The 26,760-nt window shown below is 45.9% G+C and overlaps 1 protein-coding gene across 10 annotated transcripts in view; it reads left to right on the top strand.

Moving 5' to 3' along the window:
• Positions 1–26,760, top strand: part of ARID1B (AT-rich interaction domain 1B) — a 440,857-nt gene that overhangs the window by 355,618 nt on the left and 58,479 nt on the right. For all 10 annotated transcript variants that reach the window (XM_046004238.1, XM_046004242.1, XM_046004240.1 and 7 more), the window contains 2 exons: positions 11,081–11,260; positions 25,066–25,393. In XM_046004238.1, the coding sequence (XP_045860194.1) occupies positions 11,081–11,260; positions 25,066–25,393 (508 nt within the window). The remainder of the gene's footprint in view (positions 1–11,080; positions 11,261–25,065; positions 25,394–26,760) is intronic.

Below are 26,760 nucleotides of genomic sequence, written 5' to 3'. Positions count from 1 at the left end.
AATAAATAAATAAAATCTTAAAAAAAAAAAAAAATCCTCTCTCTCCCTCTACCTCGACCCTCCCTCTCTCCCTAAGGGGAGAAAAGAGAAGGAGAAAAATTAAAAATAAAGAATATCAATTGCAAAGCCCTATGCAAGTACTAATAATAAACATAAGCATCGGGCACAGGTGATTCAGGGCGGAACCTGGGTTGTGAAAGCCTTAAAAAGCAGTTTCTTTGCTTCTTACAGCACCTAGTAACACACATAAAATTGTCTTTGCTCTCTGCACCAAAAGATTGTGTAAGAAAAGGCCGGATATATTGCCCCAATCTACCATCTGGGTAATCAGTCTGATCCTTCCCCGGACACTCCTTTGCCTGTTGATAGATGATGTCAGTAGCCGAGAGGGTTCTGTGGAGGTGGATGGGGAGAACTTAGATGCTGTGCTATATAGGACGCTGCAGTGGCCAAGAAGGAAGAGAGAGGGATTCTGCCAGTTAACCTGATCGCACAGCTGGGAGAGCGCTGGGGGGCCTGGGTTACAGCCTTGAACGGGTCATTAGTTTCTGTCTTCCTCAAAGCAGTTCATGTTGTGAAGAGAAGCAGGCAGGCAAATAAACACTGGAGATATTAAAATGTAACAAGAATATTCTTTAAAATCTATTTTTCTCTCCAAGTAGGAAGGTGACACCTATTTGGGATGAGAAATCGCTCTGTCGTTACAGTCGGGAGATTCTCTACTAAGGTGGTACAGCGTGTGACCATGATTTCACACATGCGGGGAGACATCTTTTATTGAACTGGCTTGAAGAAACGGGGCAGTTCTGTGAATTTTTAACAGATGCCAACGTGAAAACAAATTGTCCATGTGCCGAAGGAAAAATGTGCTTTGCTTTCCAGTGGCTCGTAGAACCTTGGTGTTTTGCTGGTATCCTTATGGGGCCGGAGCTCACTGCCGGCTGAAGAGGATAAAGAAATCACGTTTTTGTGTAATTGGTCCTGTGCTCTCTTGCTCTCCCCTGCATTAGCCTGGGCACTCTCACTCTTCCTTTGCTGTTTTTTTCTTTCATGGGGAGGATGAACTGTGATTTGGGCTTTGTGTTTGACTCTGTTTCCCAGCAGGATTTGAAGTCTCTTATTACTGTTGAAGAGTTTGTCATGCTGCCTGAAGAGGACAGGAATGTCAGTGGGAGGCTTAGACCCATGTCAAAATGCCTCCCAATTTAATAGCTTGAAATTTCCCACTTTTGCTTGACTATGACTCTGTTTCTAAATCGGTTTTATATACCCCTCGATTTAGGGATGCATTTCCATTAGTTGACCCTGGAACCCCTCAGTGACTGTTCGGGAGTTCTGACAAACTGCCATTGCCTGCTTGGATTTGGGGAGCTTTCCACTCTATTTTCCCCTATCTCATCTCCCCCAAATACGCCTTCTGGCCGCTTTACTTTTTATCCTAAATATAATTTCATTCTATTTTTAAGAATTTTTGAAGTCCTTCTAAAGATATCTCTGTCTTGTCCAATGAAGAGTTTTTCCTCCTTCCTACATCATAAAAAATAGTCTGTGTTCATTTCATCTCTTATATGGAAAATGTGGTTTGTTTAGAATGGTTGTGGAAATCAGTTTCTTTTAATTTTTTTAATATGCTAAGTTTAGATAGTAACACTGAACCTTCCCTATAAAACATTTCTTTTTTCCAAATAAGAGAATTCTGTAACTTTTTTAAAACCAGGAAAAATATCTACTTAATAAACCACAAATACTACAGTGTTGAAGGAGATACTCGAAAGGTCCTAAAAACTCAATCTAATAATAATAAAAAGAAAGGTTTTAGAAATGCTAACTCTTAATTAGATCAGTTTTCTAAGATGACAGTGAGAGTTGTTTTTTTTAATTGAGAAAGGAAAAATGTCTCGCTGGTTTAGTCTCTAATATTGGGTCTTTATTTTAGACATCAGTAGCATTTTTTCCTAGACTTAACATCACTTGCACTGCCATGAAATAAGAATAGATTGTCTTTGAATTTTCCATTGATACTAACAAAAATATCTGTAGAAGAATGACGCTAAAGGAAACAGTCCTTAACGTGCACACTGAGTGATCCCAGGTAAGATTCTGGCAACCCTCCCGCCATTCCTGTCTTTAGCTATTGATGGGGTACGTAGCATATCGCATTCAAAAAATTATCAAATAGTAATTATCTAAATTAACAGAGTGTGTCTTTGGAATTAACGTTAGGGCGAGTTATTAGATCTTAGTAGGTGGTGGAAACAAGCCTGGCCAGGATCAGGCTTTTCTCTCGCGAGCTCCAGAGCTCCATGACAAGGCCCCAGCCAGAGAGCAAGCTCTCCTCCCTGTGGCTCAAGGTCTCTTCCTTGTAAGCAGAAAGAGAATCTTCTTTAACCACCTCCCCGCATGTGTACACACACACACACACCAATGGGCTGATTCATCCATCACATAAATGTTCATCACACTAGTCTTTGGTCAGTGGCGCTTGTAATCCAGCGGTCAGCAAAGGTCAAGATCCTTGCTCTTTACCTCGAGAGTCAATTCAGGCCCTTGACAGGAATCTTGATACTTCTCTCTCTCTGACTCTCTCTCTCATTTCAGTGGGCAAACTCTGGGGAATCTGCCAGATCAGGAAGGATGTACACGGAGTCCTATGCCACTCAGAGCTAATCGGTATTGTAGCTGTTGGTTGAGTGGCCTGAAACTGACAAGCCCAGCTTTTCGGAGCCAAATAACATGGCAGTCCAGTTGTTTCCGGAACTAGCTCTCTGGAAAAGGGCAATGCTTTCTGGATAGTCAACCGGGTGAGGCAAGCTGGCCGTCAGCCTTAACTGGCTCTGCCGGAGGAGGTGTAGAGCAGGCAGGCCCAGTGGGATGACACCGAGCGTGTGCTACCTAGGGAAGGGCGTCAGGCTGTTTGCCAGGAGCTCACAAGGCATGGCATTTGTCACCTCGGCGAATTCACCACGGTCCAGGGACTTGCAGCACTTTCTGGCTTCACTGTGACGGGTGGTTTGTAGGGGAGCCTGGCACAGGGAAGCTAGTTTGGAAACTTGGGAGTCATGCAGACAGGAAATAAATGGTGGGTTGTCTTAAAAATAATATGGACAGTAACAGCTCTCACTTACGGAGCCTCTCCTCTGTGTGCAGGCCCTGAGCTGCGTGGTGCCCATAACATTTCCTCCTTTCATCTCTGGATGGAGACTCACTTGTCACGCACATGTTGCAGGAAAGGAAGGGGGCTCAAATGTTAACTAACTGGCCTGAAGTCCCCTGACTGCGAGTGGTGAAGCCACAGGTTGACTTGGCAGTGACCGTGGAGAGTGTTTGGCAGACACTTAGGGAGAATCAGCGTGCTTTCTGCTGGTGGGGGTCTCAGCTGTCAACCGTGCCTTCCTTGGAAAGCCGTCTTCCTTTCCCTGGAAACGGTTCCTCGAGTGTACCGTGAATTGAGGAACCAGGCCACCACGTTGATGAAGGTCTTTTTGTAAAGTGAAAGTAAATGGGCTCCGGATGAAGATGTCTTAGTCATTAAAAACGAGTATCTGGTTCCGGCTCTGTATTCATGCCTTCGCGTGGGCCGGAGGAGGCAGATGCAGAGAGAAGGTGTTTGTGAGCTGCAGTGCTCACGGTTTGGGGCAGAAACAGGCACGAGGCCCCAAAATGGTGGCAGTGTGGTGACTCCTCCATCTCAGCTCACACACCTGGTGCCCTCTGAGCATACGAAAGTGTCCGCTTTTCTGGAAGGCCGAGGAGGGCCGTGGTAGAGAAGCAAGAGCGCGGGCCGGGAGGGACTGGCGTCCGCGGGCTACACGGAGGCGACCGGCCTGCAGGGCACACTGGGAAAGCCACGCACTCACCAGAGGATACAGTCTAGCACTTTGTTTTCAAGCCATGCCTCCCATTAGTGAGTTTTTAATTGAAAAAAAAAAATTTTTAATAGAGTGCATTTCACGCAATAAGGGTGGAAATTGTTCTGTGAGGCAGCACGTATGTGAAGCCAAGTGTAATAAGGTAGGCTCACAAACACATTGGATCTGTTCCTTCATACGGGTTGTGGTTAATGGTATCTTAATACTTCGTGAGCCTCAGCGTCTTCATTTGTTTTGAAGTTTAAATGAGCTCAGAGAGAACACAGCTACTAGCACGTAGTACATGTTCAGTGAATGTCAGCTGTCACTGATGGCGGCACGTTGCTGGCACATGAGAGGTCGTCAGTAAATACTTACTAAGCGAAGGAACATGCCAAGACCTGCCGGTCTCAAGCCACCTGGAGCCCATGGGGAGAGAAAAGGGTCTGACGGATCAGAACCGAGTAGGAACGCCATGATGGAGCTGGAGAAATAGGTCAGGCCAGATTTAGAAAGACTTGTGTGCTGGCCTGATGAGTTTGGGCTTCATTCTGTTAAGCACTCAAGAGTCAGGGACTAGTTCTGGAACAAACACGATCGACAAATCTCTGGAGAGATGAGGAAGGACGGGATTCAGGGCGTGAGTGAGGGCGCGGGCCTTGTGCAGCAGTGAACGGGGTCCCTCTGCTAAGAGGGAAACGCAGGAGGACGGGGCGCGGACACGGGTGCTGGTGGCGAAGGGGCAGGCCCTCGTGGGAGCAGGTGCAGCCCTGGCCACGTGCTGGCCGCTGGCTGCACTTAAGAACTGCGCAGGGGAGGACTTCGAGAAAGGGGTAAAATGTTTAACCAGGGAAAGAGCTGGCCGTGTGAAGGTGCCCCAGTGCCCCTAGGATTCAGCCGAACTGGAAACTGTAGCTTCTGAGAATGTACACTGTGCCATCTGCTTTGCTGGTCGGGCCTCGGGTGGCCCCCAGTCTGAATTGGGTCCCCCTCTTCCACCCTCACGGCACCCAAACTTCTGTTTTCTCCTGATCATGTACCCAGTCACGTGTCTGCATGTCTGTCTCCCACCAGCACGTGAGCCCCACGAGGGCAGAGCCTGTCCCCTCCTCATGGGTACCCCCTCGCCTCACACACTGCCCGCCCCCGGGTTCAGTGGCTGCGCAAGCTCCCTTGGTCATCACTCCCTGCTGGAAGGTTCTGTTTGCTCCCCAACCCAATTACAAGGCCTTCCAAGACAAGGATCATACGTTGTACTTCTCAGTGCTCTCTCGTCCTCGCCACTTTCCGTGAGTGTCAGAGTGGCCCTGGTGCTCGCCGGCAGATGTGCGTGTGGCCGCTGTGGTCGAGTTCCCCGCGCAATCATAGAGCTTGGGACTTTTTGAGCTGGCTTTCAGCTTAGAGAAGCATTTCTGCGTATGCTTTCCTTATTTGACTCTCGGAACGATCTTGTAAGGGAGGAAGGAAGTGCTGTTACATACAAGAGAGCCTGGGGGTCCCCAGGGTGGGTCGCAGAGGCAACTCCTGACCCACGTCTCCTGATTGCAAACAGATGCGGGAGTTTCCTGTTAGCCTGCATTACCTTTTCTCTGCGAGTATAGCTTTCCCTCCCTCTCTCTGCCTCTCCTTCCCTGCCCCCTCTTTTCCTTAAAATACTTTTTTTTTTTTTAAGATTTTATTTATTTATTTGACAGACAGAGATCACAAGTAGGCAGAGAGGCAGGCGGGGGGGGGGGGCGGGTAAGCAGGCTCCCCACTGAGCAGAAAGCCCGATGTGGGGCTCGATCCCAGGACCCTGAGATCATGACCCGAGCCGAAGGCAGCCCCTCAACTGGCTGAGCCACCCAGGCGCCCCATCATTTAGTATTTTTGCCAAAGTCTGAATTTCCCCACGTTAGATACTTACTTGGGGCATACAATTCCCTAATATATCCAATCATAAAATATACTTTCATAATATATAGGAAATGAATTTTATACTTTCTAAATTTCCCTTACTAGAAAGTTTGGTTTTCTAAATTCAGATGGCTCATAACCAGCGAAACTTCACACCTTTTTAAAAAGCAGCTTTATTCTCTCAGCTGTCAGTTTTTCTATTCACAAACTATGTCGCAAGCTGTCGTTTTATAATAACTTTCTAGAAGAAGCAAAATACAATCAAATAAATATGTCACCATAAATAGGTAGAAAATTCTTGGTTGAAATTTGGTTTTGGGAAACATTTTAACATTTCTTTCATTCAAAACAAAGGTTAAAATCAAAACAAAGCAAGAACTATCCCAAATAAATAAATATACTTGGAAGTCACAGACTTAACTGGGTTGCTCCTAGGGGAAAGTGCTGAAGGCAGAAGCGAGAACTCGAGCTAGAAGTGTCCCTTCAAGTATTCTGCTTCCTCTTCCTCCTCCCCAGTGAGCAGGCGGTGGAACTGAAGCCAGGCAGGTTCGGTTAACTGCTGTATCGTGCACAGCAGACACGGGAGCCCAGAACCAGCAGCCTGGCTCGGTGCTCTTGCCGCCACACGAGCTGCCTCTCTTGCTTTTCTTTCGCAAACGTGTAACAATAGTACCAGCTGATAATTATTGGAAGCCCGCTCTTCCGGGCACCCACTGTAGTATCTCATTTAATCCCCACAGCGCCTCTGTGGAGTAGATGCAGTTGTCCCTGTTTTACAGATGAGGTTGCAAATAATAGACATGCGGAGTCTCTATCTTTAGAACGCAAAGTAGAAATTCTTGTTTTTTAGCCAACTTTTGTCTTCAGATTTTTCATCCGTTTGTTTAGACTGTGGGAATATTCAATAACCTTTTGAGAATACAGTTCTTTCTGTCATGGAAGCCTTTTCTGGTAGGATTACAGCTGGCATTTAACTGCGATTATATATTACAGATCACTCTGCCTGCCTCCTCACTGGTCTCCTGCAGTCCTTTCTTCATGCTTCAGGTTCTAACAGAATTAGCTTTCAGAAATGCAAGTCGGATCATACCGATTTCCTGCTAAGACAGCCTGAGGTCCTGCTACCGTTGATCTCAGTGAAGGACCACATTCCCCCCGGATTGCAGATACCAGAGCTTCTGCGGGCCCTGTCACTGTGCCATAGTAGGAGCCGTATCTGTAAGACGAAATACTTCGTAGTCAGGACATAGAGCGACTAACAGAAAGGTGGGCAAATGATATAAATCGTTCTAGAAAAGAAACAAAAAACAGCTACTAAGCAAAATGTTCCCCTTTACTCATGATAAGAGAAATACAGACTCAAATACAAATTATAGAACGTCTCCAAAAAGATACATTACAAACCGTTGCCCTTGGAACGGGGAACTCCATGTTAAGAGCGAGGGGTACAGAAGCCTCCCCCATCCCTACCACGGCTCCCCTCTGTGGTTTTACTTTCCCGGTCTCCGTAGTCATCCATATTTCAGAAGCAGATGATCTTCCTGACGTATGATCAGACGGTCGTCAGTAGCCTAATGCTACGTCACAACCCCTACATCATACCCCTCACACCCTCGTGTCCTCATGCGGGCTTTTTCTCATTTCACATTATCCCAGAGGGAAGAAGGGTGAGTACGGTACAGGATGTCAAGAGAGAGATGGCATTCGTATAGACTTTATTACAGTATTTTGTAGTAATTGTTCTATTCTATATTAGTTATTGCTGTTAATCTCTTACTGTGTCCAGTTTACAAATTAAATTTGATTAGAAGTGTGTTTGCATAGGAAAAAGCCTGGGACAGGTAGGGTTCGGTACTCCCTGCAGCTTCAGGCATCCACTGGGGGGTCTTGGAACATCTCCCCCGGGCAGGTAAAGGGAGACACCTGTGTGTATATGTTCTTGAACTTTTGTATCATATTTTGAATGTGTAGACAGTTACCCAAGAACTAGAGTAACATGGATTCCAGACATTTAAATAAAAACAAATGTATCAAAACTAGCTTGCTCATTCCAGCGAGAGAGGACATCTGCGTAGGTGTGCTATTCCGCTGAAAGAGGTCGATGGCACTTCATACAGCAGGAAAGTGGCCTCCAGTCCCTTTCCTATGTCACATTTCAGACCCCCAAACCCTTCCCCGTGTTATTCCAGTCAATCTTAGCACAACCTCACCTTCATTTTAAGATGTGGAAACCGAGGCTCAGATGAATTATGATTTGCCTGAGGTCACACAGCTGGGCCGATCCGTACACACCGTGATGTGTTTCTTCACGTATCTGTCTCCCCACGCAGCTGCTGAGCTGGTGATGCAGACGAGACCGTCGTCGGGGCCTCATGTTCCCAGTAGACCGCCAGTAGGTGACTTTAGCTCAGAAGGGAGTCAGGCGAGTGACGTCACTTTCTCCTTTCATTGTCTTGGGGAATACATAGGAAGAGTTGAGCCTCACCAAAACACAAAACAAGATTTCAGGGAGCTCTTGTAAGTGGTGCCATTGCAGAAGCAATACACAGAAAAAACAGCTGTATAATTTTAGTTTCTGTGGACTCCATACCCCACAGAACCTTGTCTCTGAGTTGTGGAGTTTGATGCTGTGACCTATTCCATTTGAATTTTCTTTAATATTCTACCTTTCGGAATCTTTACACATACTTGATTTTCTGCAAAATGCCAGTGCTAAATGAGATAAGTCAAGTGGAACATGGTACATATAGTTTTAAGGACTGAGTAAGTAGTCGGAAATAGAGAAATAACTTGCCCAGGTAAGAATTCTTAGAACTCATTTGTACAAACCTCAAGCCTATTAAGTATCCCAGAGGTAGCAAAAACCCAAGGATGTACTGTATTAGCAGAGGTTCTGAATCCTTCAACATGGAGACTTACATGGTTGAAATGAAATTGAATGCCCAAAAAACCTGACTTGTGTTATTTTCTTTAATGAAGAAGACAGCCGTCACTCTTTAAAAGAAAGAAAGACAAACGCACACAATCTGTATGGAATTTAAACACATTTTTTATTAAACAGGACTCTATATGAAACTCTTGAGAATTTTATAGTAAAGCTTAGATAAATATTTCATGAAACATCTTAAGATGCAATCATTTATAGTAATTTTAGTGCTCTGATTTCTGTTTGTTTTCAGATTTGAAAAAGCAAACATTTTCTATGATGATTTATATCTGGGAGCTGCCAATTGAGCCCAATTTCATAAGACTTATCTTTATAAATAAATGGAATAGGATAATAAGGAACAACTCTACTTACTTATATTTTATCACTAACTCTTTAGACAGACGCAATGTTGAAAGATTCCTTTTTTCCCCTAACCGAAATATAAACCATGGCCTTTATAAATGTCCGACCTCCTTTATCGCCCTAAGTTGAAGTTGACTTCGGATCTGAGTATCATCTCCCCTCCCTAAGTTGAAGTTGACTTCGGATCTGAGTATCATCTCCCCTCTGGCTGCCTCAGTAGACTCTCTTTGGGCACTGCTGCTCTAGGTTCTCTGGAATAATGAAGCCTCCCCCAACTCCTGCAATCTTCTGCGGCAAGTAGAACCTCTGCCTGACCTTTGAGAACTCACCAGCCCAGTCTCCCGGGCCCTGGGAGTTGTCGTTCAAATCGCCCACTCTTGGTATGCTAGTTTGATGGTGTTCGCTTTTTCTTAGAGACAGGTCTTGATTTGGGGTACGCTGTCTACATGCGTCTTTTCACGGCTCATTCTACATACTCGCTTCTCTCTGCCCAAACTGCTGATGACATGAGGGTGCCTTGACGTGAGGGTCCTGCGTCATTTAAAGATGTGTTTTCTTTGTCCATTTGGACAGCAGCTCCCAAGCACCTACTTTGTTGTGCTCACGGTCTGCGGAGTGCACGAGGAAGTTAGTATTCATTCAATAAATAGTGACCTACCATGCGCCAGACACCCCGCTGCCATGTTAGGACGCAGCGGTGGGACAGGCATGATGATTCTGGCCCTCACGAAGCTGAGGCTTTGGTGGGGAGAGGAAGGCTGAGTGAGTCCCAAATACGGAAAAAGGATGGCAGGTTATGAGAAGCGCTTTGAAGAAATGCAAGTGAGAAAGGGCCAGGGCGCTGCGGCCACGGGGCAGGCAGCCCAGGAAGGGGACTTGGAGATGAGAAGAAATCAGCGGGTGGGAGAGCATTCCCAGGCAGGGGAGCAGGAGGGAATTGTGCTTTTTGATGAGACCTGCAAGGAGCCACAGGACATGGGGTGGAGTGAGGACGGCAACGCCTGATCACGGAGGAGACCACTCAGAGGAGGTTGGCTTCTGGTTCCCAGCCTCTCTGGGAAGCCTTGAGGGGTTTCATGCAGGAAAGATAGGCTCTCATTTCCTTTTTTATTCCTGAAAGACGATTCTGGCAGCTTTGTGAAAGCAAAGCGGAAGGAGCAAAGTGGGGGGTGGGTGATGGTTGAGGCGGAGAGAACGGAGTAGAACGTGGGGTGCGGGGAAAGGAAGATGGTGGCCGGCCAGGCTTCTGCAAGAGTGGGATCAGCAGAGGAGCAGTCTGCGAGACATTCCAGAAGCACTGGCAACAGGATGGGAGGAGGGAATCACAGGAGTCAGGGGTTTTTGACAGGAGCATCTGGGTGATGCTGGTGCCATTGGTAGAGACGGGGGACCCCAGGCATGGTAGGTTTGCGGGAGGAAGTCAGAGTTCTGTTTTGGAATAGGAGAGTGTGCTCCAAACCCGCCCCTTGTTCACAGTGTCCCCGTAAGGGGCGGTGTGAGCTACGGTTCACAAGTCTGAGGCACTCTAGGAGTCAAGGTGAACGATCATTGCTCAGGAGGTCAGGGGGCCGAATAGTTCCGAGCAGGGGAGAGCCGGGTACTGGCACGACCTTGAGAAGAGGGGCAGGAAGAGGTGGCCAGAGACTTGCATCCCAGAGATCAGGCTCTGAGGGGGCAAACCACGTGTCCGGCCAGCAGGAGTGGAAGGCTGGCAGTGTGAGGGCTTCCTGGGTGTTACTGTTGCTTTTTGTAGGGGCCTCGTCTCCAGGAGAGGTTAAGCTGGCTCGCCTCCTCTATCTTCTCTCCTTTCCCTAGTTCGAGCCCACGATCCACTGGGTTCCCGGGAACTCCACTGGGCTTTCAGACTTAGGACTGGGGGAATCCCAGGGGACCCCCCCAGGTCCCCCACTTTGGGGTTGAGACACCTTTAGATGCTTCTTCAGGGGAGTCTCGCAGCACCGGTCTTCTCCCCGCCCACCCTCCACACCATTCCCTGTCCATTTTGTCACGTGCTCTTACGTATTTCCATTTATTTCCCACCTAGGTTTTATGGCAGGCACACAAAGAAACCCCCAGATGTCTCAGTATGGACCTCAACAGACAGGACCACCCATGTCGCCTCATCCTTCTCCTGGAGGCCAGATGCATCCCGGAATCAGTAGCTTTCAGCAGAGTAACTCAAGTGGGACTTACGGTCCACAGATGAGCCAGTATGGACCACAAGGTAAACGACGCTTCTCAAAGCCTCATCCCAGTAGGTCATAGAAGGTTTGTGAGTATGTTAGTCCTTCAAGATCTTCACATCACAAACACCTTTCCAGATCCCATTATTTGTTACCCGGCAGATCTGTGCAGTTAACGCAGACCCGCCGCCCTTGTTGCCCACCGTGACGGGGAGAGTAATTATAGCAAGTGATCGTTAAGCATTTATGCGTCAGACACCGTGGGGACTGCCGTTTAACGTAGAGAGGAGCAAGTCCATTTCTGTGGTGTAGTTCGAAATGCTTGTTGAGAAACAGACACAGACCTGTCCTTGAAATGTTTCTGACTTAACACTTGGGTTTCATTATGTTGAATTCTGATCATGTCCCCTGTCTCTCCATAACTGCCTCTGGAACAGTGCACCCCGCACTCCGAAGGGTGCTGTCTCGTGACATCCGCTCCCAGTCTGTCTCCAGAGTTCTGTGTCCGGGAAAGAGCAGCTCTCGTTTTCTCAGTCAGTACCAGTCTGACTCTGCGAAGACAGAGCAAAGCCTGACATGGACAGGTCTTTCAAAAAAGGAAGGGAACGGGGCGCCTGGCTGGCCTCGTGGAACATGCGACTCTTGACCTTGGGGCTGTGAGTTCGAGCCCCAGGTTGGGTGTAGAGATGACTTAAAAATAAAATCTTTAAGATAATGAAAAAAAAAGGAAGCTAAGGCAGAGTCGAAAAATAATGGAACCATTCCCAAAATGCACTGTTTACGTTCCGCCTTCCTGGAAGTTGATGTATGTTTTGTCATGTACGTGCAGGCTCCTCTTATCAAGGTTTTAACCTGATACTTTTTTTTTCTAAGACACTTTTGGCAGTAAGGCATTTGAATTTCGCACCTTCTTTATGTTTTGTTTATTTAAATTAGACATTAATGGATAATTTAGAGAGCATGAGATAATCTGGCACGATTCCCAGAGTTTCCTCAAAAATATCAGGAATATTCCAAGTGAAGATGATGAATGCCCACTAGGAAATTGTAGTAAACCGACAGCCAAGTCAGGTCTCCTCCTGTTAAATACAGCCTTCTTCTCTTTTGAAGACGTACGTGTGTGTGTGTGTGTGTGTGTGTGTGTGTGTGTGTGTGTGGCGAGCCACTGAGCTCTCTCGAGGGTCTCGAATGTCAGGGTCCGTCGAGTGTCTCTAGCCACAGGGATGTCTCCAGCCACAGCGCCGCACAAGGTGAGATGCTCCTCTGAGAAGGCCTTGCCGCCTTCTTGGCTTCTCACCCGATGTTCCTCAGGAAAGCTTTTCTATTTATAGTACTTCACGGTTTGAAAACGGAGTGATCGATGTATCTGTGTTCTTAAAGATTTGTTTCTGAAAGATCTCCAGCACCTTCCATGTTCCCACATCACACAGTTTCCTTGCCTCGAGTTGCTTCATTATCTTACATCCCAACTCTTCCTGTTAGGAACAACTCTGTTAGAACCCCCAAAACAAGACTTAGTGCTTGGCCCTTTCCCCGCTTTGTCCATATGTGGAGTAGAGGTAAACTTTGTGTTTTGCTTGATTCCCTTTCCACCTTGTCATCAGTGGCTTCCCGTGATACCGATTTCAGGAAACCGTAGGAATTCAGGTCCCACCTGACAGTAGCAGTCTGCCTGTTCCCTGGCAGCCCCTGGAGGCTGTGACATGGAGACGTTTGTCCCTGTGCTGAGGCAGGTCAGTGAGGCACTCAGGTGTAAGACCACATCTCTGCCCACGGGACCCATCCGGCAGGGGTGTCTTCAAAACTGGGTTCCTTTGACCCTCGTGAAAAGGAGAAAACTTTAGCGAAAGTTAGAAAAGCAGTTTGTACGTTGTGATATACACAGAAAATGGGGGCTTGAGCTCAGAATGTAACTGGAGACAAGGTCAGAGCCTGTTGTTCTCAGAATTGGGAGTGGCTAAAGGTCTGGGACTTAACCGCGAAAACTCACAAGGGCTTTGTGTAATCTTCAAAATTGGTCTGTCTTCTCTTAAATAATTCACTCTCGCAACCTCATCCTCTGCTGTTCTCAGAATAAGGGAAGATAGAACCTTGACTATCTGATGAGTCTTTTGTGAACAGTTAAGAAAGCGCTTACGCTCTCGGAGTTAATAGCAGGAAAGGCCATTTCTATAGAATGGATTTCTTCTCCAAATAAAACCCTCAGTTTTCTGGAATAATTGAACGTTAGGATTCATAATTTAAGAGCACTGAACCTGTGAGGGTTCTCATCCAAACTGCTATATGTCCTTGGAAAAGTACTTACTCTTTGGGAATTACTTCTCCTCTAGAAAATGAGAAAATTCGATCATGTTACTTTGGAATTTGCTTCCAGTTCAGATGTTCTGAAGTCTAACTCTTGCTCCCAACTCCGCAGCCTTTTATATCAACGCAACCGGCTGGATCCACTCGTAACATTTTGGTCGTATAGTCAAGAAGGGATTTCTTTTAAGGCAGAAACACTGAGTTTAGGTTGATATTCAAAACCATTTAGAGTAAGGATAATTTGCATACTCAATACTTTTTCACTTGGAGAACTTGAGTGCCTGCATTTCTGTCCTATCTGCCGTCTCTTCTTCCCCCCAGTGACCTCTCGCTCACAGCCACTGCGATGTGGGAGTCCTCCTGGGGTCCTTGACAGGCTTCCAGCACTGTGTGCTTAAAATCGGCGTCCTGGTACTCTGTGCTCAACTCAGAGTTGTTCGCCTATCCTCCTTGTCTTCCCCTCCAGCAAACACTAAATCACAGGAAACGAATGCTTGTAACATACTGTTCAGTTCCACAAATGGCCTTACTTTTGCATTTCTCTTTGTTGATCCTTTTAAACATGACACAAATTAAGTATTTTTTTCTTCCTCCTCTTAATTAACTACTCAAATTAGTAGTAAAACATTCAGCTTACAGTTTTGTGTTACATGTGTTAAGGTCTCTGAAAAGAGTCACTTGTGTGTGACCCACAGAGCCCATTAGTCCCACCGTCCATTTCTGTACTGAGCTAGATGACTTTCTTCTGGGTTCATTTTGTTTTTAAGAGGTCTCAGAGGAAGATATCTTACAATCTTTTTTTCAACCTTTTTACTGTCAGGAATGGCTTCTCCAAAATTGTTTTTAGTAATAATAGCCAACATTTATTACTGTGTCCTGGGTCCTCTTTGAGGCGTTTCGTTTTGTTTTGTTGTAGATTTTATTTATTTACTTATTTGAGAGAAGCAGGGGAGGAGCAGAGGGAGAATCCCCAGCCGACTACCCTGAACACGAAGCCCAACATGGGGCTGGACCTCTCAGCCCCAAGATCATGACCTGAGCTGAAATCAAGAGTCAGACGCTCAACTGACTGAGCCACCCAGGCACCCCTGGAGCGTTTTCCACTGACTAACTCATTTAATGCCCATGACAGGCTCTGTGATAAGTACTGTTACTGTGGCACCTGGCGGATGAAGAAACTGAAGCATACAGTAGGCAAACAGCTTCACCAGGACACGCAGTGGTCATGCCACATTCAAATTCAGACTGACTTGCCCATTTTCTTAATTAATGGGAAGCTGTGACATTATCCCCATATTGCAAATGAGCAGGTGAGCAGGTTAAGTAATTGACCCACAGTCCCACAGCTAGTAAGTGTGAGAGCCAGGGTTCAAACCAAAGGAGACCTCGGAGACCGCTCACATAGTCCCATGCTTCCAACATAACCCCTCCTGGCCGGTTCATTCATTCAGTGAGCCACTGGGGAGACACAAGATAAACTACTTGCCTTTGAGGAACAAGGAACATTTTGGGAGTACAGGTTAGAAATACATCAGAGGTACTAGAGATGAAGAAAAAAGTTTCTATGAAGTTAAGGAAATTTTTAGAAATGTATATTAATACTGTAAATTCTGAATTATTAAATATGCAAGTGGAATGAATCCAATCTAAATGTGTGAAAATGTTTAATTGCAGTATATTTTATGAAATGGTACTTTTCTACCTTCAAGCAAATACATATAGTAACTATCCCTATAAAGGGTTTGCAAGTAGGGTGACTGAGACTTGCTTTAATAAATAGAAAGGAGTTATATAATTGACATGTTAATTATTAATGAATTTGGGGGAAAGAGCTGAAACAAATTTCACCTTTATAGCCTTTATATTTCTTTCTTTTTTTTTTAAAGATTTTATTTATCTATTTGACACACAGAGATCAAAAGTAGACAGGCAGGCAGGAAGAGAGGGGGGAAGCAGGCTCCCCGCTGAGCAGAGAGCCCACCAGGGGGCTCATCCCCAGGACCCTGAGACCCTGACCTGAGCTGAAGGCAGAGACCCAACCCACTGAGCCACCCAGGTACCCCAGCCTTCATATTTCTTAAGAACAAAGACCACCTTGTATTGTGTTCTCTAGAACAGTGTCTCTCAAAATGATGACAAATATTTTTTGTATATTTGTCACGAATTGCAGAAAATGGGCATCTAGCCTTAATTTTGCTATAAATAAGCAATATTACCTTGGGCAATAAATAATTCTGAGCTTCGAGTCCCCTCAGTTCTCACTCACTTGCACAAGAGTGTCGGGGCTGCCACGTACAGCTACACAGGTTGTATACTGATGCAGTGCTGGGTTTATGCCTTAGTTTCTATAGTGTGTGTCTTAGGAAGCAGGGAACTTTTAAGTAGGTGAGTCTGAAGAGACTTTTATTTCTTTTGTTTTTTAAGAGTTAATTATTTATTTTAGAGAAAGAGCGTGCATGTACCCACGCATGCATATGGAAGCAGGGGGAGTGGCAGAGGGAACGGGAAAGAATCTCTAGCAGGTGCACCACTGAGTGCAGAGCCCACCAAGGGCTCAATCCCAGGACCCTGGGATCATGACCTGAGCCAAGACCAAGAGTTGGACACTTAATCAACTGAGCCATGCAGGCACCCTGAGACTTATTTTTAAGTTACTTGATAAAAGGTGTTTTTACCAGAGCTTAAAGGTTTTTTGTTTATTTGTTTGTTTTCTAAAAATATTCCTTCTCCCTTCACTAAAATGTGTTTCTCAGTGCCTTCGGGAAAACTCCAGATCATATCTAGTTGAAATGTGCAGTTCTGAAATAGTGAATCAGACAATGTTACAACTGTTTCAACTGAAGAGGAAAACTCCAGATCATATCTAGTTGAAATGTGCAGTTCTGAAATAGTGAATCAGACAGTGTTACAACTGTTTCAATTGAAGAGGAGCAACACATAAATGTCACTCATTGGCAGCCCCCTAGTCACTTGAGGGTACCTTATGGGCCCATGACATCCTTGGTGTCACCGTGACCCAGAATTTCAGTCTCTACTATTACAAGTCCCGAATCTCAGTCTTATCGAATTAAGCTAAATTCAGCCTCTCTTCGACGGAGGGGAGGTGTGTCTGCCCGTGGATCCGTGTTTCCCTGGCCAGTGCTGCAGACTGACCACATCCTGTTCTTTGACTTTCCAAAGGCCGCTTTCTGGGCAGCTCACTCCCTGTTCAGTTAACTCATTTTATTTCCCCTTGAAACCGAGTGTGATACACGTGGCAAATTTACAGCTTCTATTACTGTATTACTGTGGCCTTATTTTATGGTTAAGTCAGCAGTACTAGGCAGGTGTCAGTTTCATATTCTGTATTGTTTTGTTGTTAAGGAAATATTCCAAATCTCTGTCTCACTAATACTGGGGAAAAGACAGAAATTGAAGTAGGTCATTTTACAGCAAAAGATTGTTAATGCAGTCTTCTTTTTATGCTCAAATTTAGTTTCCACGTTGTAAGATTTAAGCATGAATTTTTCTTAACAGACCAATAACCATCACAATTTTATCAAAACCCAGGGATTTAGAAAGGAGTGAAGAAAATTTAAACCACAAATCAACTTAAAATTTTAAAAAGGAAGAAAAAACACCAGAAAGCAGCTTTCATTTTGACCAGTGTAAAACTCTTTCCCTTGCTAATTCAAACCAGCAGCGCTCAAGGGTGCCGCCTCCGTTCACTCCCCTCACTGAAGAAGCACATCGTCATCCCGTGGGCTGTTCCTCCACGGAAGGTCTTGGTCACGACAAACTGGACAGACTATAGGAATACAGGATGTGGACATTCAGCTTTGCTTGACATCTCAGCAAGGTGCCTTTTGCTAGGGCTCATAGCTTGGCCATTTTTTCAAATGTTTGAAAAGAAATGGCCTTACTGAATGGCAAGCCACAAAAGGGTGAGGGTCCCTCAGCCCTCCGGGGAAGCAGGTCAGAGCTCTCCCTCCAGGAGGCGCTGTCCCCACGCCGGCGGGCCCAGAGCTTGGCCACTCTGGAGCCCAGGGAGGACAGGAGCTCCAGCAGCGCGTGACCATGGTGACTCTGAGATGCTTTTGTTTCTTACCATAGAGATTTTACTGTTTTAGACTAAATTTTGCTATTGACTTGAGATAATACGTTTTTACATTTTTTAATGTTAGTGCTTCTACTCAGTCTGAGAAATAAATTTGAATTTTGTGCGTGATGAAAGTAAAATGCGACATATGTGCAATATAGGGAAAGATCATTTCACTGATAAAAAGTCACTGATCCTAGAACAGTTTCTCTGTTCCTTGAAAGGTGCTATTTATTGACTGTCAGGGCCCAACAATAGTTGCAGTTACTATTTTTTTCCCCCACAGCAACACGAGACAGATAATCTTATATTATGCCCTTTTTACAGATGAGGAAACTGAACTTGGGAGTGACAAGTGGCTTTCTGAAGGTCACACATAGCAGACAGTTATACCCCTGCTCCCTGAGGGCCTGTGCTCTCTTCCACACTCCCCGCCCTGGAGTCGGATGCTGGCTGGCATCTGACGGTGCCCATACGTCCCCTGGGCCTGTATGATGTCGGGCTCTGTGACAGTTGTTTCTCTGAAGATGCACTTCTTCCTGAGAGGCCGCAAACACACACACAGCTCCCTTCCCTGGGGCGACTGTCCTCGGTCACCTTGGTGGGACACCTCCCCTCGCTACTCTGTATAAATCTACCTTTGTGTTTCTTGAGGGCACTTACTGGCACCACATGGCTTGGTCCAGACTTGACTTCTTTGCCTGTCTCATGCCACCAGAATAGCAGCTCTTCACTTTCATTTGCTGCTGAATCCCTAGCCGTTAGCACACGGCGAGCATGGAAGAGGCCCTCCCTTCAGAGCTCTTTCTGAAAGAGAGGAAGATGGAGAGTTCCAGACACGCTGGTGCCTCTTCAACCCTACCTTGATGCTTCACAGGGTTGGGGTCGATGACTCAATGCTTAAGATTTATCTTTGGGAGGTGAAACGAAGGATCATTTTTGTCTATTTCTTTCTGTGCATCTATATTCTCTGCACTGAGCTTGCATTATCGTGTAATTAAATTTTTAAAGGGGTTTGTTTATGTAACATAGGGCAAGAGCTACCAGAAGTGAGCCGCTGAAGCCATACTGTAAGGCAGTATGGCCTTTCCCCCTCTATTCCAAGCTTTGGGCAACATGGCTATTTCTCTTACACTGTGAAGACTTCTTAAAATGCATGTTGATCTAGGGAAGGTGTGGTACCATAAATACCAATTCCAAAAACAAATTCTCTCCATTCCCACCAACAGCAGGATTTAATGCGACTGAAGGTAAGTCATCTTTCATTTTGAACCTGCATTTATGGTCTTCGTATCTACTGGATCATTTTACCTCCAAAGTAGTATCTAAAAGAGCGATATTGTATTATCAGCCTGTGTAGAAAGCTGGAATTAGAAGAAGGTTTTTGAAATACAACTTTTTTTTTTTTTTTTAACACAGAAAGGATCTTACTGAAATATGGTAACCAGCAAATAAACATGTGAAAATGCTCATTCTTTATTGGGGAAATGAAAATTAAAGTCACAGTGATACCACTCCACACCTACTGGAATGGCTCTTTTTTTTTTTTTTAATTGAGCAGTATCAAGGATGTAGAGCAGTTAGAACTCATACTTTTTTTTTTTTAACTCATACATTTTTTGGTAGATTTTCTTATAAAGTCAAACAACACTTACCCTACAACCTGGCACTCTCATTCCTCGGGTCCTGCCAAGAGAAATGAAACCTATGTCTATGAAAGACCTGTGTGCAAATGATAGCAGCTTTGCTCATAATTGCCAAAAACGGGGACCAACTCAAATGTCCACAGAATTGAAAGCTACTCAGCAACCGAAGGGAAGAAGCCGCTGACGTGTGCAGTAATGTGGATTTCAAAAGCGTGACGCTAAGGGAAGGCCGCAGACACGAAAGACTGCATGCTGCATGATTGTATGTGACGGTCCTGGGAGAAGGCAAAGATATAGGAAGAGAAATCAGATCAGTGGTTCCCACGGGTGGCCATGAGACTGACCACAAACAGGCAATTTGGTAGAAATGGTAGAAAATGGTAGAAATACCCCATGTTCCGGTGGTTATAGAACCTATAGGATTGTTACGTATGTAAATTCTATCTCTATAAACTTGACCTAAAATCATGTGATGGAGCAGACAGCTATAAGAAGTGGCGAACATTATTAACTAAACGACAAGATCAGTGCCTTTTTAGCCCGAATCCACAGATACATTTATCATAATACATAGCTAATTAGTCCGTTTTATTTTTTCCTGCTCCTGGTAAAGTGTCTAGTCTGTGATTTGGGCACCGTTTTACCCTCCACAGCATGGGGGGAACGATATGGAGCCTTGTGTGTAGAAGTGATTCTCCAGTGATTGTCAAATAATGACACTGAGAAGCAAAACTTCTTATGTGAGTGGAAACACTTAATAGTTCAATACAGGCGGGAGGCTTGGCGTATAGACTGTAACTTACAAATTAAATATTCCAGAGTCAGGTACAGAATTTTTTGTGATCCTGCTAAAATAATAATGTGACTCGAACAGAGTCCCACTCCAGCTCGTGCTTGACTACACCTCCTGCTGGGCTGAAATCTGAATTTATCTGGTGACCGATTTCCCGAAACTGGTGTGCCAAGATGAACCCACTTGAAAACTGTGGGCTCTCGGACTTGGCTGCAAGAGCCGTCCAGCTGAGGTGGGCTGGCCCGGCATCTGCTGCCTCCATTGTGCTTAACGCTGGATCCATCTGTTTTCTGTCGGCGCTGGTGCCAACAAATTACTAATCTATTAGAGAAACATGGAAATAAGATTGCACTTCTCATTCCTGGCTTCTCCTCTCATATTTTGCTTGGCTTTCATGTTTGGTTTTTGTTTATTTCGGAGAGAAAGATATGTTACCGAGAAGGCAAAGGGGGGCATTAATCACTTTTCACTCCTTCCACACATTTTTAAAAAAGATTACGGGGAAAGATCATCCGTTATCCACGATGTTGACAGTATTGTGATCGTTGATGATGATGGTGGCCACTCTCTGTATGTGGGGCCTCTGTGCTCTGCACTCTGCTAGCCCCTCGGCACCAGGTCCCCATGATCGTGCTTACTTTTACAGATGGCAAAACCGATGGTCAGACAGGTTAAGTAACTTATCCAAGGTCATGCCGCTATTCAGACCCAAATTCTAGAGCCTGCACTTCGTCCATTGCTGCCTCTTAAGCCATTTAAAGCCTTTAGAAAGCATTTTTATCCAGGCATGTGAGTTTAATGAGGAAAGTCTTTAGCGTTTCAAGGAGAAGAAAAGGGGACTTTGTATTTCTTCTCCCAAACAGAGGCCTCTGTAATTAGAACGGATTCCCTTGACGTGTGCTTTTGAGTGCCAATTCATGGAATCAACCCAACTGACTGAGGAAAATAAGATTGGGAGCGCAGCACTCCACGGGCCTTTCTAAGCACAAGTATTTGCTTGCGGGTGTGAGTTTGCACGGGGGGTGGTGGGCTCGCACGGACCCCGCCCACCTGCTGCCCGCAGACCAGCTGCGGAATGGAGCAAAGCCCTTGAAACGCAGCCCTTCCTCTTAGCACGCACCATGAATGAGAAGGAAGAAGTAGGGTCCAGGGTAACTGAACATCTCAGTCATTTCTTTCCTTTGTGTTCCTTAAAGTACAGCCCCTGACTGCCAGTTACACCCAAAGTGCAAGAGCCCGGGCTGACAGGGTTTCTCTGTTCCAGCCGTAAGCAGAATTCAACAAAATCAGGAACTTTCTTCTCTAACAAAACTGCATTGTGGGCCCCGTCTGCCATAACCATGTCCAAACGCTTGTTTTCTAAAACAAGATTCAAGTGTTATTTCATTTCCTTCGAAAGCGAAGGGTACATATGTTTTCACTGAATCCGGTTTCTTACCAAATGAGTCACTTACCAAGTGCTGGGTGAGGGCGGGAGCTAGTAATCAAACGAATATGTGAATTAATTTCATTTGCATTCGAACTGTGAATGAGTTTATTTATTTTTAATAAAAGCAAGAGCCAAAAAAGGGCACTGTGTTCCCTGATGCTATCAGACTGTCTGGAAGCGAGGGCGTGTGAGGTCAGCGAGGATGGAGAGGAGAAGTCTTAACTCTGCCCACAGAGAAGGCTTCGGAGGACTGTGCTCCAAGAAGGCGTGGGAAGAGGCAGACCAGCAGCCTGCCCGCCGCGCCGTGTCCCTCACAAGCCGGGGAAGCATAAGGTGCCCTTTCCACCACAATGGTGTGACAGGAAGACAGACGGGGACCTTATGTGTGGTCCTGTGGGGTGGGAGATTCCAAAACAACTGAAGAACTTTTTATAAAGAACTTTGAAATTGATCAACAGTGAATGTTTTACGTTTTACGTGGAAACAGTGTCCGTTCGATTATTTCCGCAAAGGCAGAGTATTTGCTTAGGAAAAGGCAGTGTAAATTCAAGGAGCTGGCCGTTAAAGACTGACTCACGAGGACCTGAGTCGTACCTGTTCACACCTCTCCTGTTCCTTCTAGTCTCTTCTGTTTTCCTCCCATTTCCAGTTCCTGGAACTGCCGGGGCATCACTCTGTTGTCACTCCTCTTTAGGCTTTCCTTCGCCTTCCAGAGGACATTCAGGGTTGAAGAAGTGCTGGTTGTAACAAGTCCCCTTCTGTGCTGGCGGAGCACAATATTATATTGGTTCGTTCTGAGATTGGTCTGTAGCAGGGACCAGCAGATTATGACCAACGTTGGCCCACCACCTGTGTTTGTAAATAAAGTTTTATTGGGACACAGCACTCTCATTTGTGTATGGAGCACCTCTGGCCCCGTCAGGGCCATAGTGACAGTTTAGTTGAGACCATCTGGCCCATATAGCTAAAGTATGTACCATCCAGACCTTTACAGTAAGCGTGTCAGACCATGGTCCCTGTGAATGGTGACCTTCCCACCATCTGCAATAAATAACACGCTCCACGGACACCCAACAAGAAAGCTCACGTGATGCACCCAGGCCCTATTGAAAAGGCCGCAGATCTCTTGTAGGTTTATAGGTGATGCAGTTTCACACGTGTGGATTAAGAAAACCTTGTTTTATGGTTGCGATGATGTCTCACATAAGTATAGTTTTTCCTTAAGCGTTTGAGAGGCCACCCGGTAGTGTCATGTGCTCGGACTCTGAACCGCACACACAGATCACCTGCCTGCGAACTGTGCCTTCTCTGCTTAGTAGGCCCATGACCTTGAGACGGGCTCCTAAAAATCCTGTGCCTCAGGTCTCTCATCTCCAGAATTAGGATTGTAATAACAGAGGCCTCTTAGGCTTGATACGAGGATTAAATGAGTTCACACAGAATTTGGAATTGAGCTTAGCACACAGTAAATATTAAATGTTTGCTTTTGTTATTGTTACTCATCAAATCCAATTTCTGCTGGAAAACCTGGAGATACTCTTCTTTATCTTCGGGATAAATCCTACAGTTGGAGGCCTGGAACATAAGGCCCGACTGAACGTGCCCTCTGACCCTGGGGTGCCCGGCACACAGCCGCACAGAGCTCATCAGTGACCTGAGTTTCTCTGCTGTCTGGCTGGCTGTAACGTGTACTGTCCTCTCCTCTCCCCGACTCGCCGCCCAGATACCTGCTCTCCTGTTTTCACGTGCTTGTTTGCAGTACTTCCCATACATAATGTCCTTTAACCCTAGCAAGAACTCAAGTAGACAGTAGTAGAGGGAATTATCTTTGCTTTATGGAGAAGAGAATGAAACCAAGAACAAGAGGAGAACAAGTTAAGATCTTGGAGACAGTCTGTGTGGAGCCTTCACTCGGCACCAGCTCCCCCGGGTCCCAGGGCCTGCCCACCCACAGGCTCCTGAGGTTGCAGCCCAGCAAAGAAACCTTCCCCGAACTCCCCTACTGCGCTGATCCCTGCTCCCTCCCCAAGCACACTTACTCCTGCACTTTTTCTTTTTTGCTTTTATACACTTTCTTGTCTTATCCTTGCTACTACACACACACACCGAGTTTAGGAATTGCATTGTATTTACTTTATATGCCCTAGAACAGTTAGGTTATTTTGACAAGGAGATTCTTCCAGAAAGTAAGAATTGATTGAGAAACACTGATCTGTATTCTACAAATGCTTTTTACATTCATTTTATTTCAATAATCATTTGTGGGAAGGCAGCATGTTTTATTGGTTAATTACATGGGTCCCAGAATCCTTTTACTTGAGCTTGACTCCTAACCTACTAGCTGTTGATTTTCTCCATTTCTAGATGGAATCGTTGTCATTTACATGTATTTCATGTGGTTATTGGAGAAATGAATGTAATCATCGAAGCAAAGCATTTAGCCCCATGTGTCATACGTGATGTGGTTCGGCAGTTACTATCTTCAATTATTATTATTACTGGAATGACGTTACATATGCCTTTAATTTATTTGAATTTAATCTATGTACACTCAGTCAAAATAAAAGGTGTGGAAGGAGAGAGAAGACAGAATTACTGAAATAGTTGGGACCCTTAAAGCCGCCCTTCTCCTCAGTGTGTCCCCCACTGTGAACGGTGGCTGGAGGTGCACTCGTGGTCCCTCACTTCCTCCTCAGGCTCTGCCTGCTCCCCGTGGTGTCCCCATTTCACTGCGCCCACGTCCAGGTAGTGCTTGAAACCGTATTTCATAAGACAGGCACCAAGCACAAACTAGCTGCTTCATCTGGTGCTCAGGGAAAAAAACAAACACAGAAACCAGACGTGCTCCCAGCACCAGAGAAAAGCGGATTGTTTGGCCGGACTGCTGTTGAGCCCCCACACGACATCCCTTGTGGGGTTTTTTGTTTTTTTTTTTTTTTATGATTTTATTTGTTTATTTGACAGAGATCACAAGTAGGCAGAGGCAGGCGGGATGGACAGGGGAAGCAGGCCCCCTGCTGAGCAGAGAGCCCGATGCGGCTCGATCCCAGGACCCTGAGATTATGACCTGAGCTGAAGGCAGAGGCTTTAACCCACTGAGCCACCCAGGCGCCCCTCTTGTGGGATAATTGGAGGATAATTTTGACCACACGTGCATTTTGTCTCATGTGTCGTCTTTCTGAGAGCCCCGGATCAGGACTGTCGAGCACAGTGGTGACGTAGTCACGCAGTCTCAGTGGTGTGTTCCCAAGGACTAGGGTTGAAATCATGACTTTACTTTAAAGGTAAGCATGTAAGCGTTGGGTGGACTGAGGCAACACTCACTCACCAGCAGCCCCTGCCTGTTTCTGGATGGTCTGAACGATTAGCCCTCCATCTCGCAGCAGTCCTGTGTGGCTCTTTGCCTTTGGAATGGGCCGAGCGAGCACGTGTTGACACAGCCAGCCTCATCCGTGCCAACAGGGGAAGGGTTAATAAGGATAATGACTGCCATTCTGTGTTGACCACATTGTTGGACAAGAAGCATTTCCAGCGAATGTTCTCACCAGTCCAGATACTGAGTAAAAGGCTTTAATTTGTGTTTGCTTTTTGTTTAGGTAACTACTCCAGACCCCCAACGTATAGCGGGGTGCCCAGTGCAAGCTACAGCGGCCCAGGGCCCGGCATGGGCATCAATGCCAACAACCAGATGCATGGACAAGGGCCAAGCCAGCCATGTGGTGCTATGCCCCTGGGACGAATGCCATCAGCTGGGATGCAGAACAGACCATTTCCTGGAAATATGAGCAGCATGACCCCCAGTTCTCCCGGCATGTCTCAGCAGGGAGGGCCAGGAATGGGGCCGCCGATGCCAACCGTGAACCGTAAGGCACAGGAGGCAGCCGCCGCAGTGATGCAGGCCGCTGCAAACTCGGCCCAGAGCAGGTATGCCGTCGGGGCAGGTGGTCTGTGTGCACACCTGCAAGCGGGCCCCACGCCCGCGTCACCCGGGGTGGGGAGTGCGGTGTCGCTCGGCTTGGCCGTCCCTTTGGTGTTCACACACGCTGTCCCGTAAAGTACAGAGAAGTCAGTGGCAGACCACGATCTGTGAGACATGGAGGGAGGAACCTGAGTGGTGGCCGAGTCTGCTGTGGGGGCTCGTTCGGAGTGACTGTGACTAGACCTCGCAACCCGCGCCCCAGGGCGGCGGCCTAGCTGGGTGTCCCGTTAGAGGAGCAAGATTTACGCAGGAAAAGTCTAAAGCTGAAAAAGTAGGCTTCTAAAATCTAAACTACTGAAAAGAACCACCTTCCTTTCTTTTTTTAACCTCACCATAACAATCTTTATAAAATAGGAACTTTGTCTATGCACATATTTGTATTGTGTGTGTTTGTCTAAATGTTTCTGTGTGAGATTATGGATTTCATACTCTCATGTTAGATTTTATTTTTCTAGGCCTACCTCTCTATCTGTCCAAACCAAAATGTGGCCAGTAAAGCAAAGATAATATTTCATGAAGTTTAAGTTGACAGAGCAAGGTTTCAGCTTCAGTTACTTACTGTTTTTAATCTTGATTTTTAAAATTGTTGAAGTTATTTAACCTGCATAAAAATAACATACTTAATGAAAAATTTATGAGACAGAGTGAATAGTTTTAAGAGAAACATTGATAGGTATGTTTTACATTATGCTGAACAAATGTTAAAATATGTTTTAAATCAAAGCACATTGAAAGCTATGTGTGAAGATAGGGTGTCTTCAGAAGAAAAGATAGAAACGTCAGATTTTTGTCAAAGGGAAGAAAAATGTGTGTGTGTGTGTGTTTAAATGTGTCCCTTTGTTACTTTTCCTCTGAAGCTGCTATTTGGGGGATGTTAGGGACCCCTTTAGTCTCACGTTTGCTCCAAATAATGATAAATTTCCCTTGAGAAATCAAAATGAAAGTCAGTCATTCTCTTTCTCTCATCCATATTACAGTTCCTTAAAATCTCCCGAACCCCATCCCTGTCTATACGACACGGAACCCACACAAGCTTAGGGAGTGTTTTAATAAACCCGTCCACAAACACCTGGTCCAGCTGAAGTTCTGGGATCGGTTGAACCGAATTGTCCACTGTTGCACCAGCTCCTCTCGGGTGGAAAGTGCCGGATGGCACCAGAGGCCGCGGCTGGTGGCCTGGGAGGAAGACACCAGAGGGACAGGGCGTAACCAGCTGTTCCATGTAAAAGTCTTGCGCTGTTCCCTTCCGGAATCAGCTGATGTGGCATTTTCTACCAATTCCTGCAGAGGAACACATCCCTGCCTTGTCACG

Source organism: Meles meles, chromosome 5, assembly GCF_922984935.1.
Source record: "Meles meles chromosome 5, mMelMel3.1 paternal haplotype, whole genome shotgun sequence".
Taxonomy (NCBI): Eukaryota; Metazoa; Chordata; class Mammalia; order Carnivora; family Mustelidae; genus Meles; species Meles meles.
Note: the sequence above shows the minus strand (reverse complement) of the source record. Positions and strands in the feature narration are given on the sequence as shown.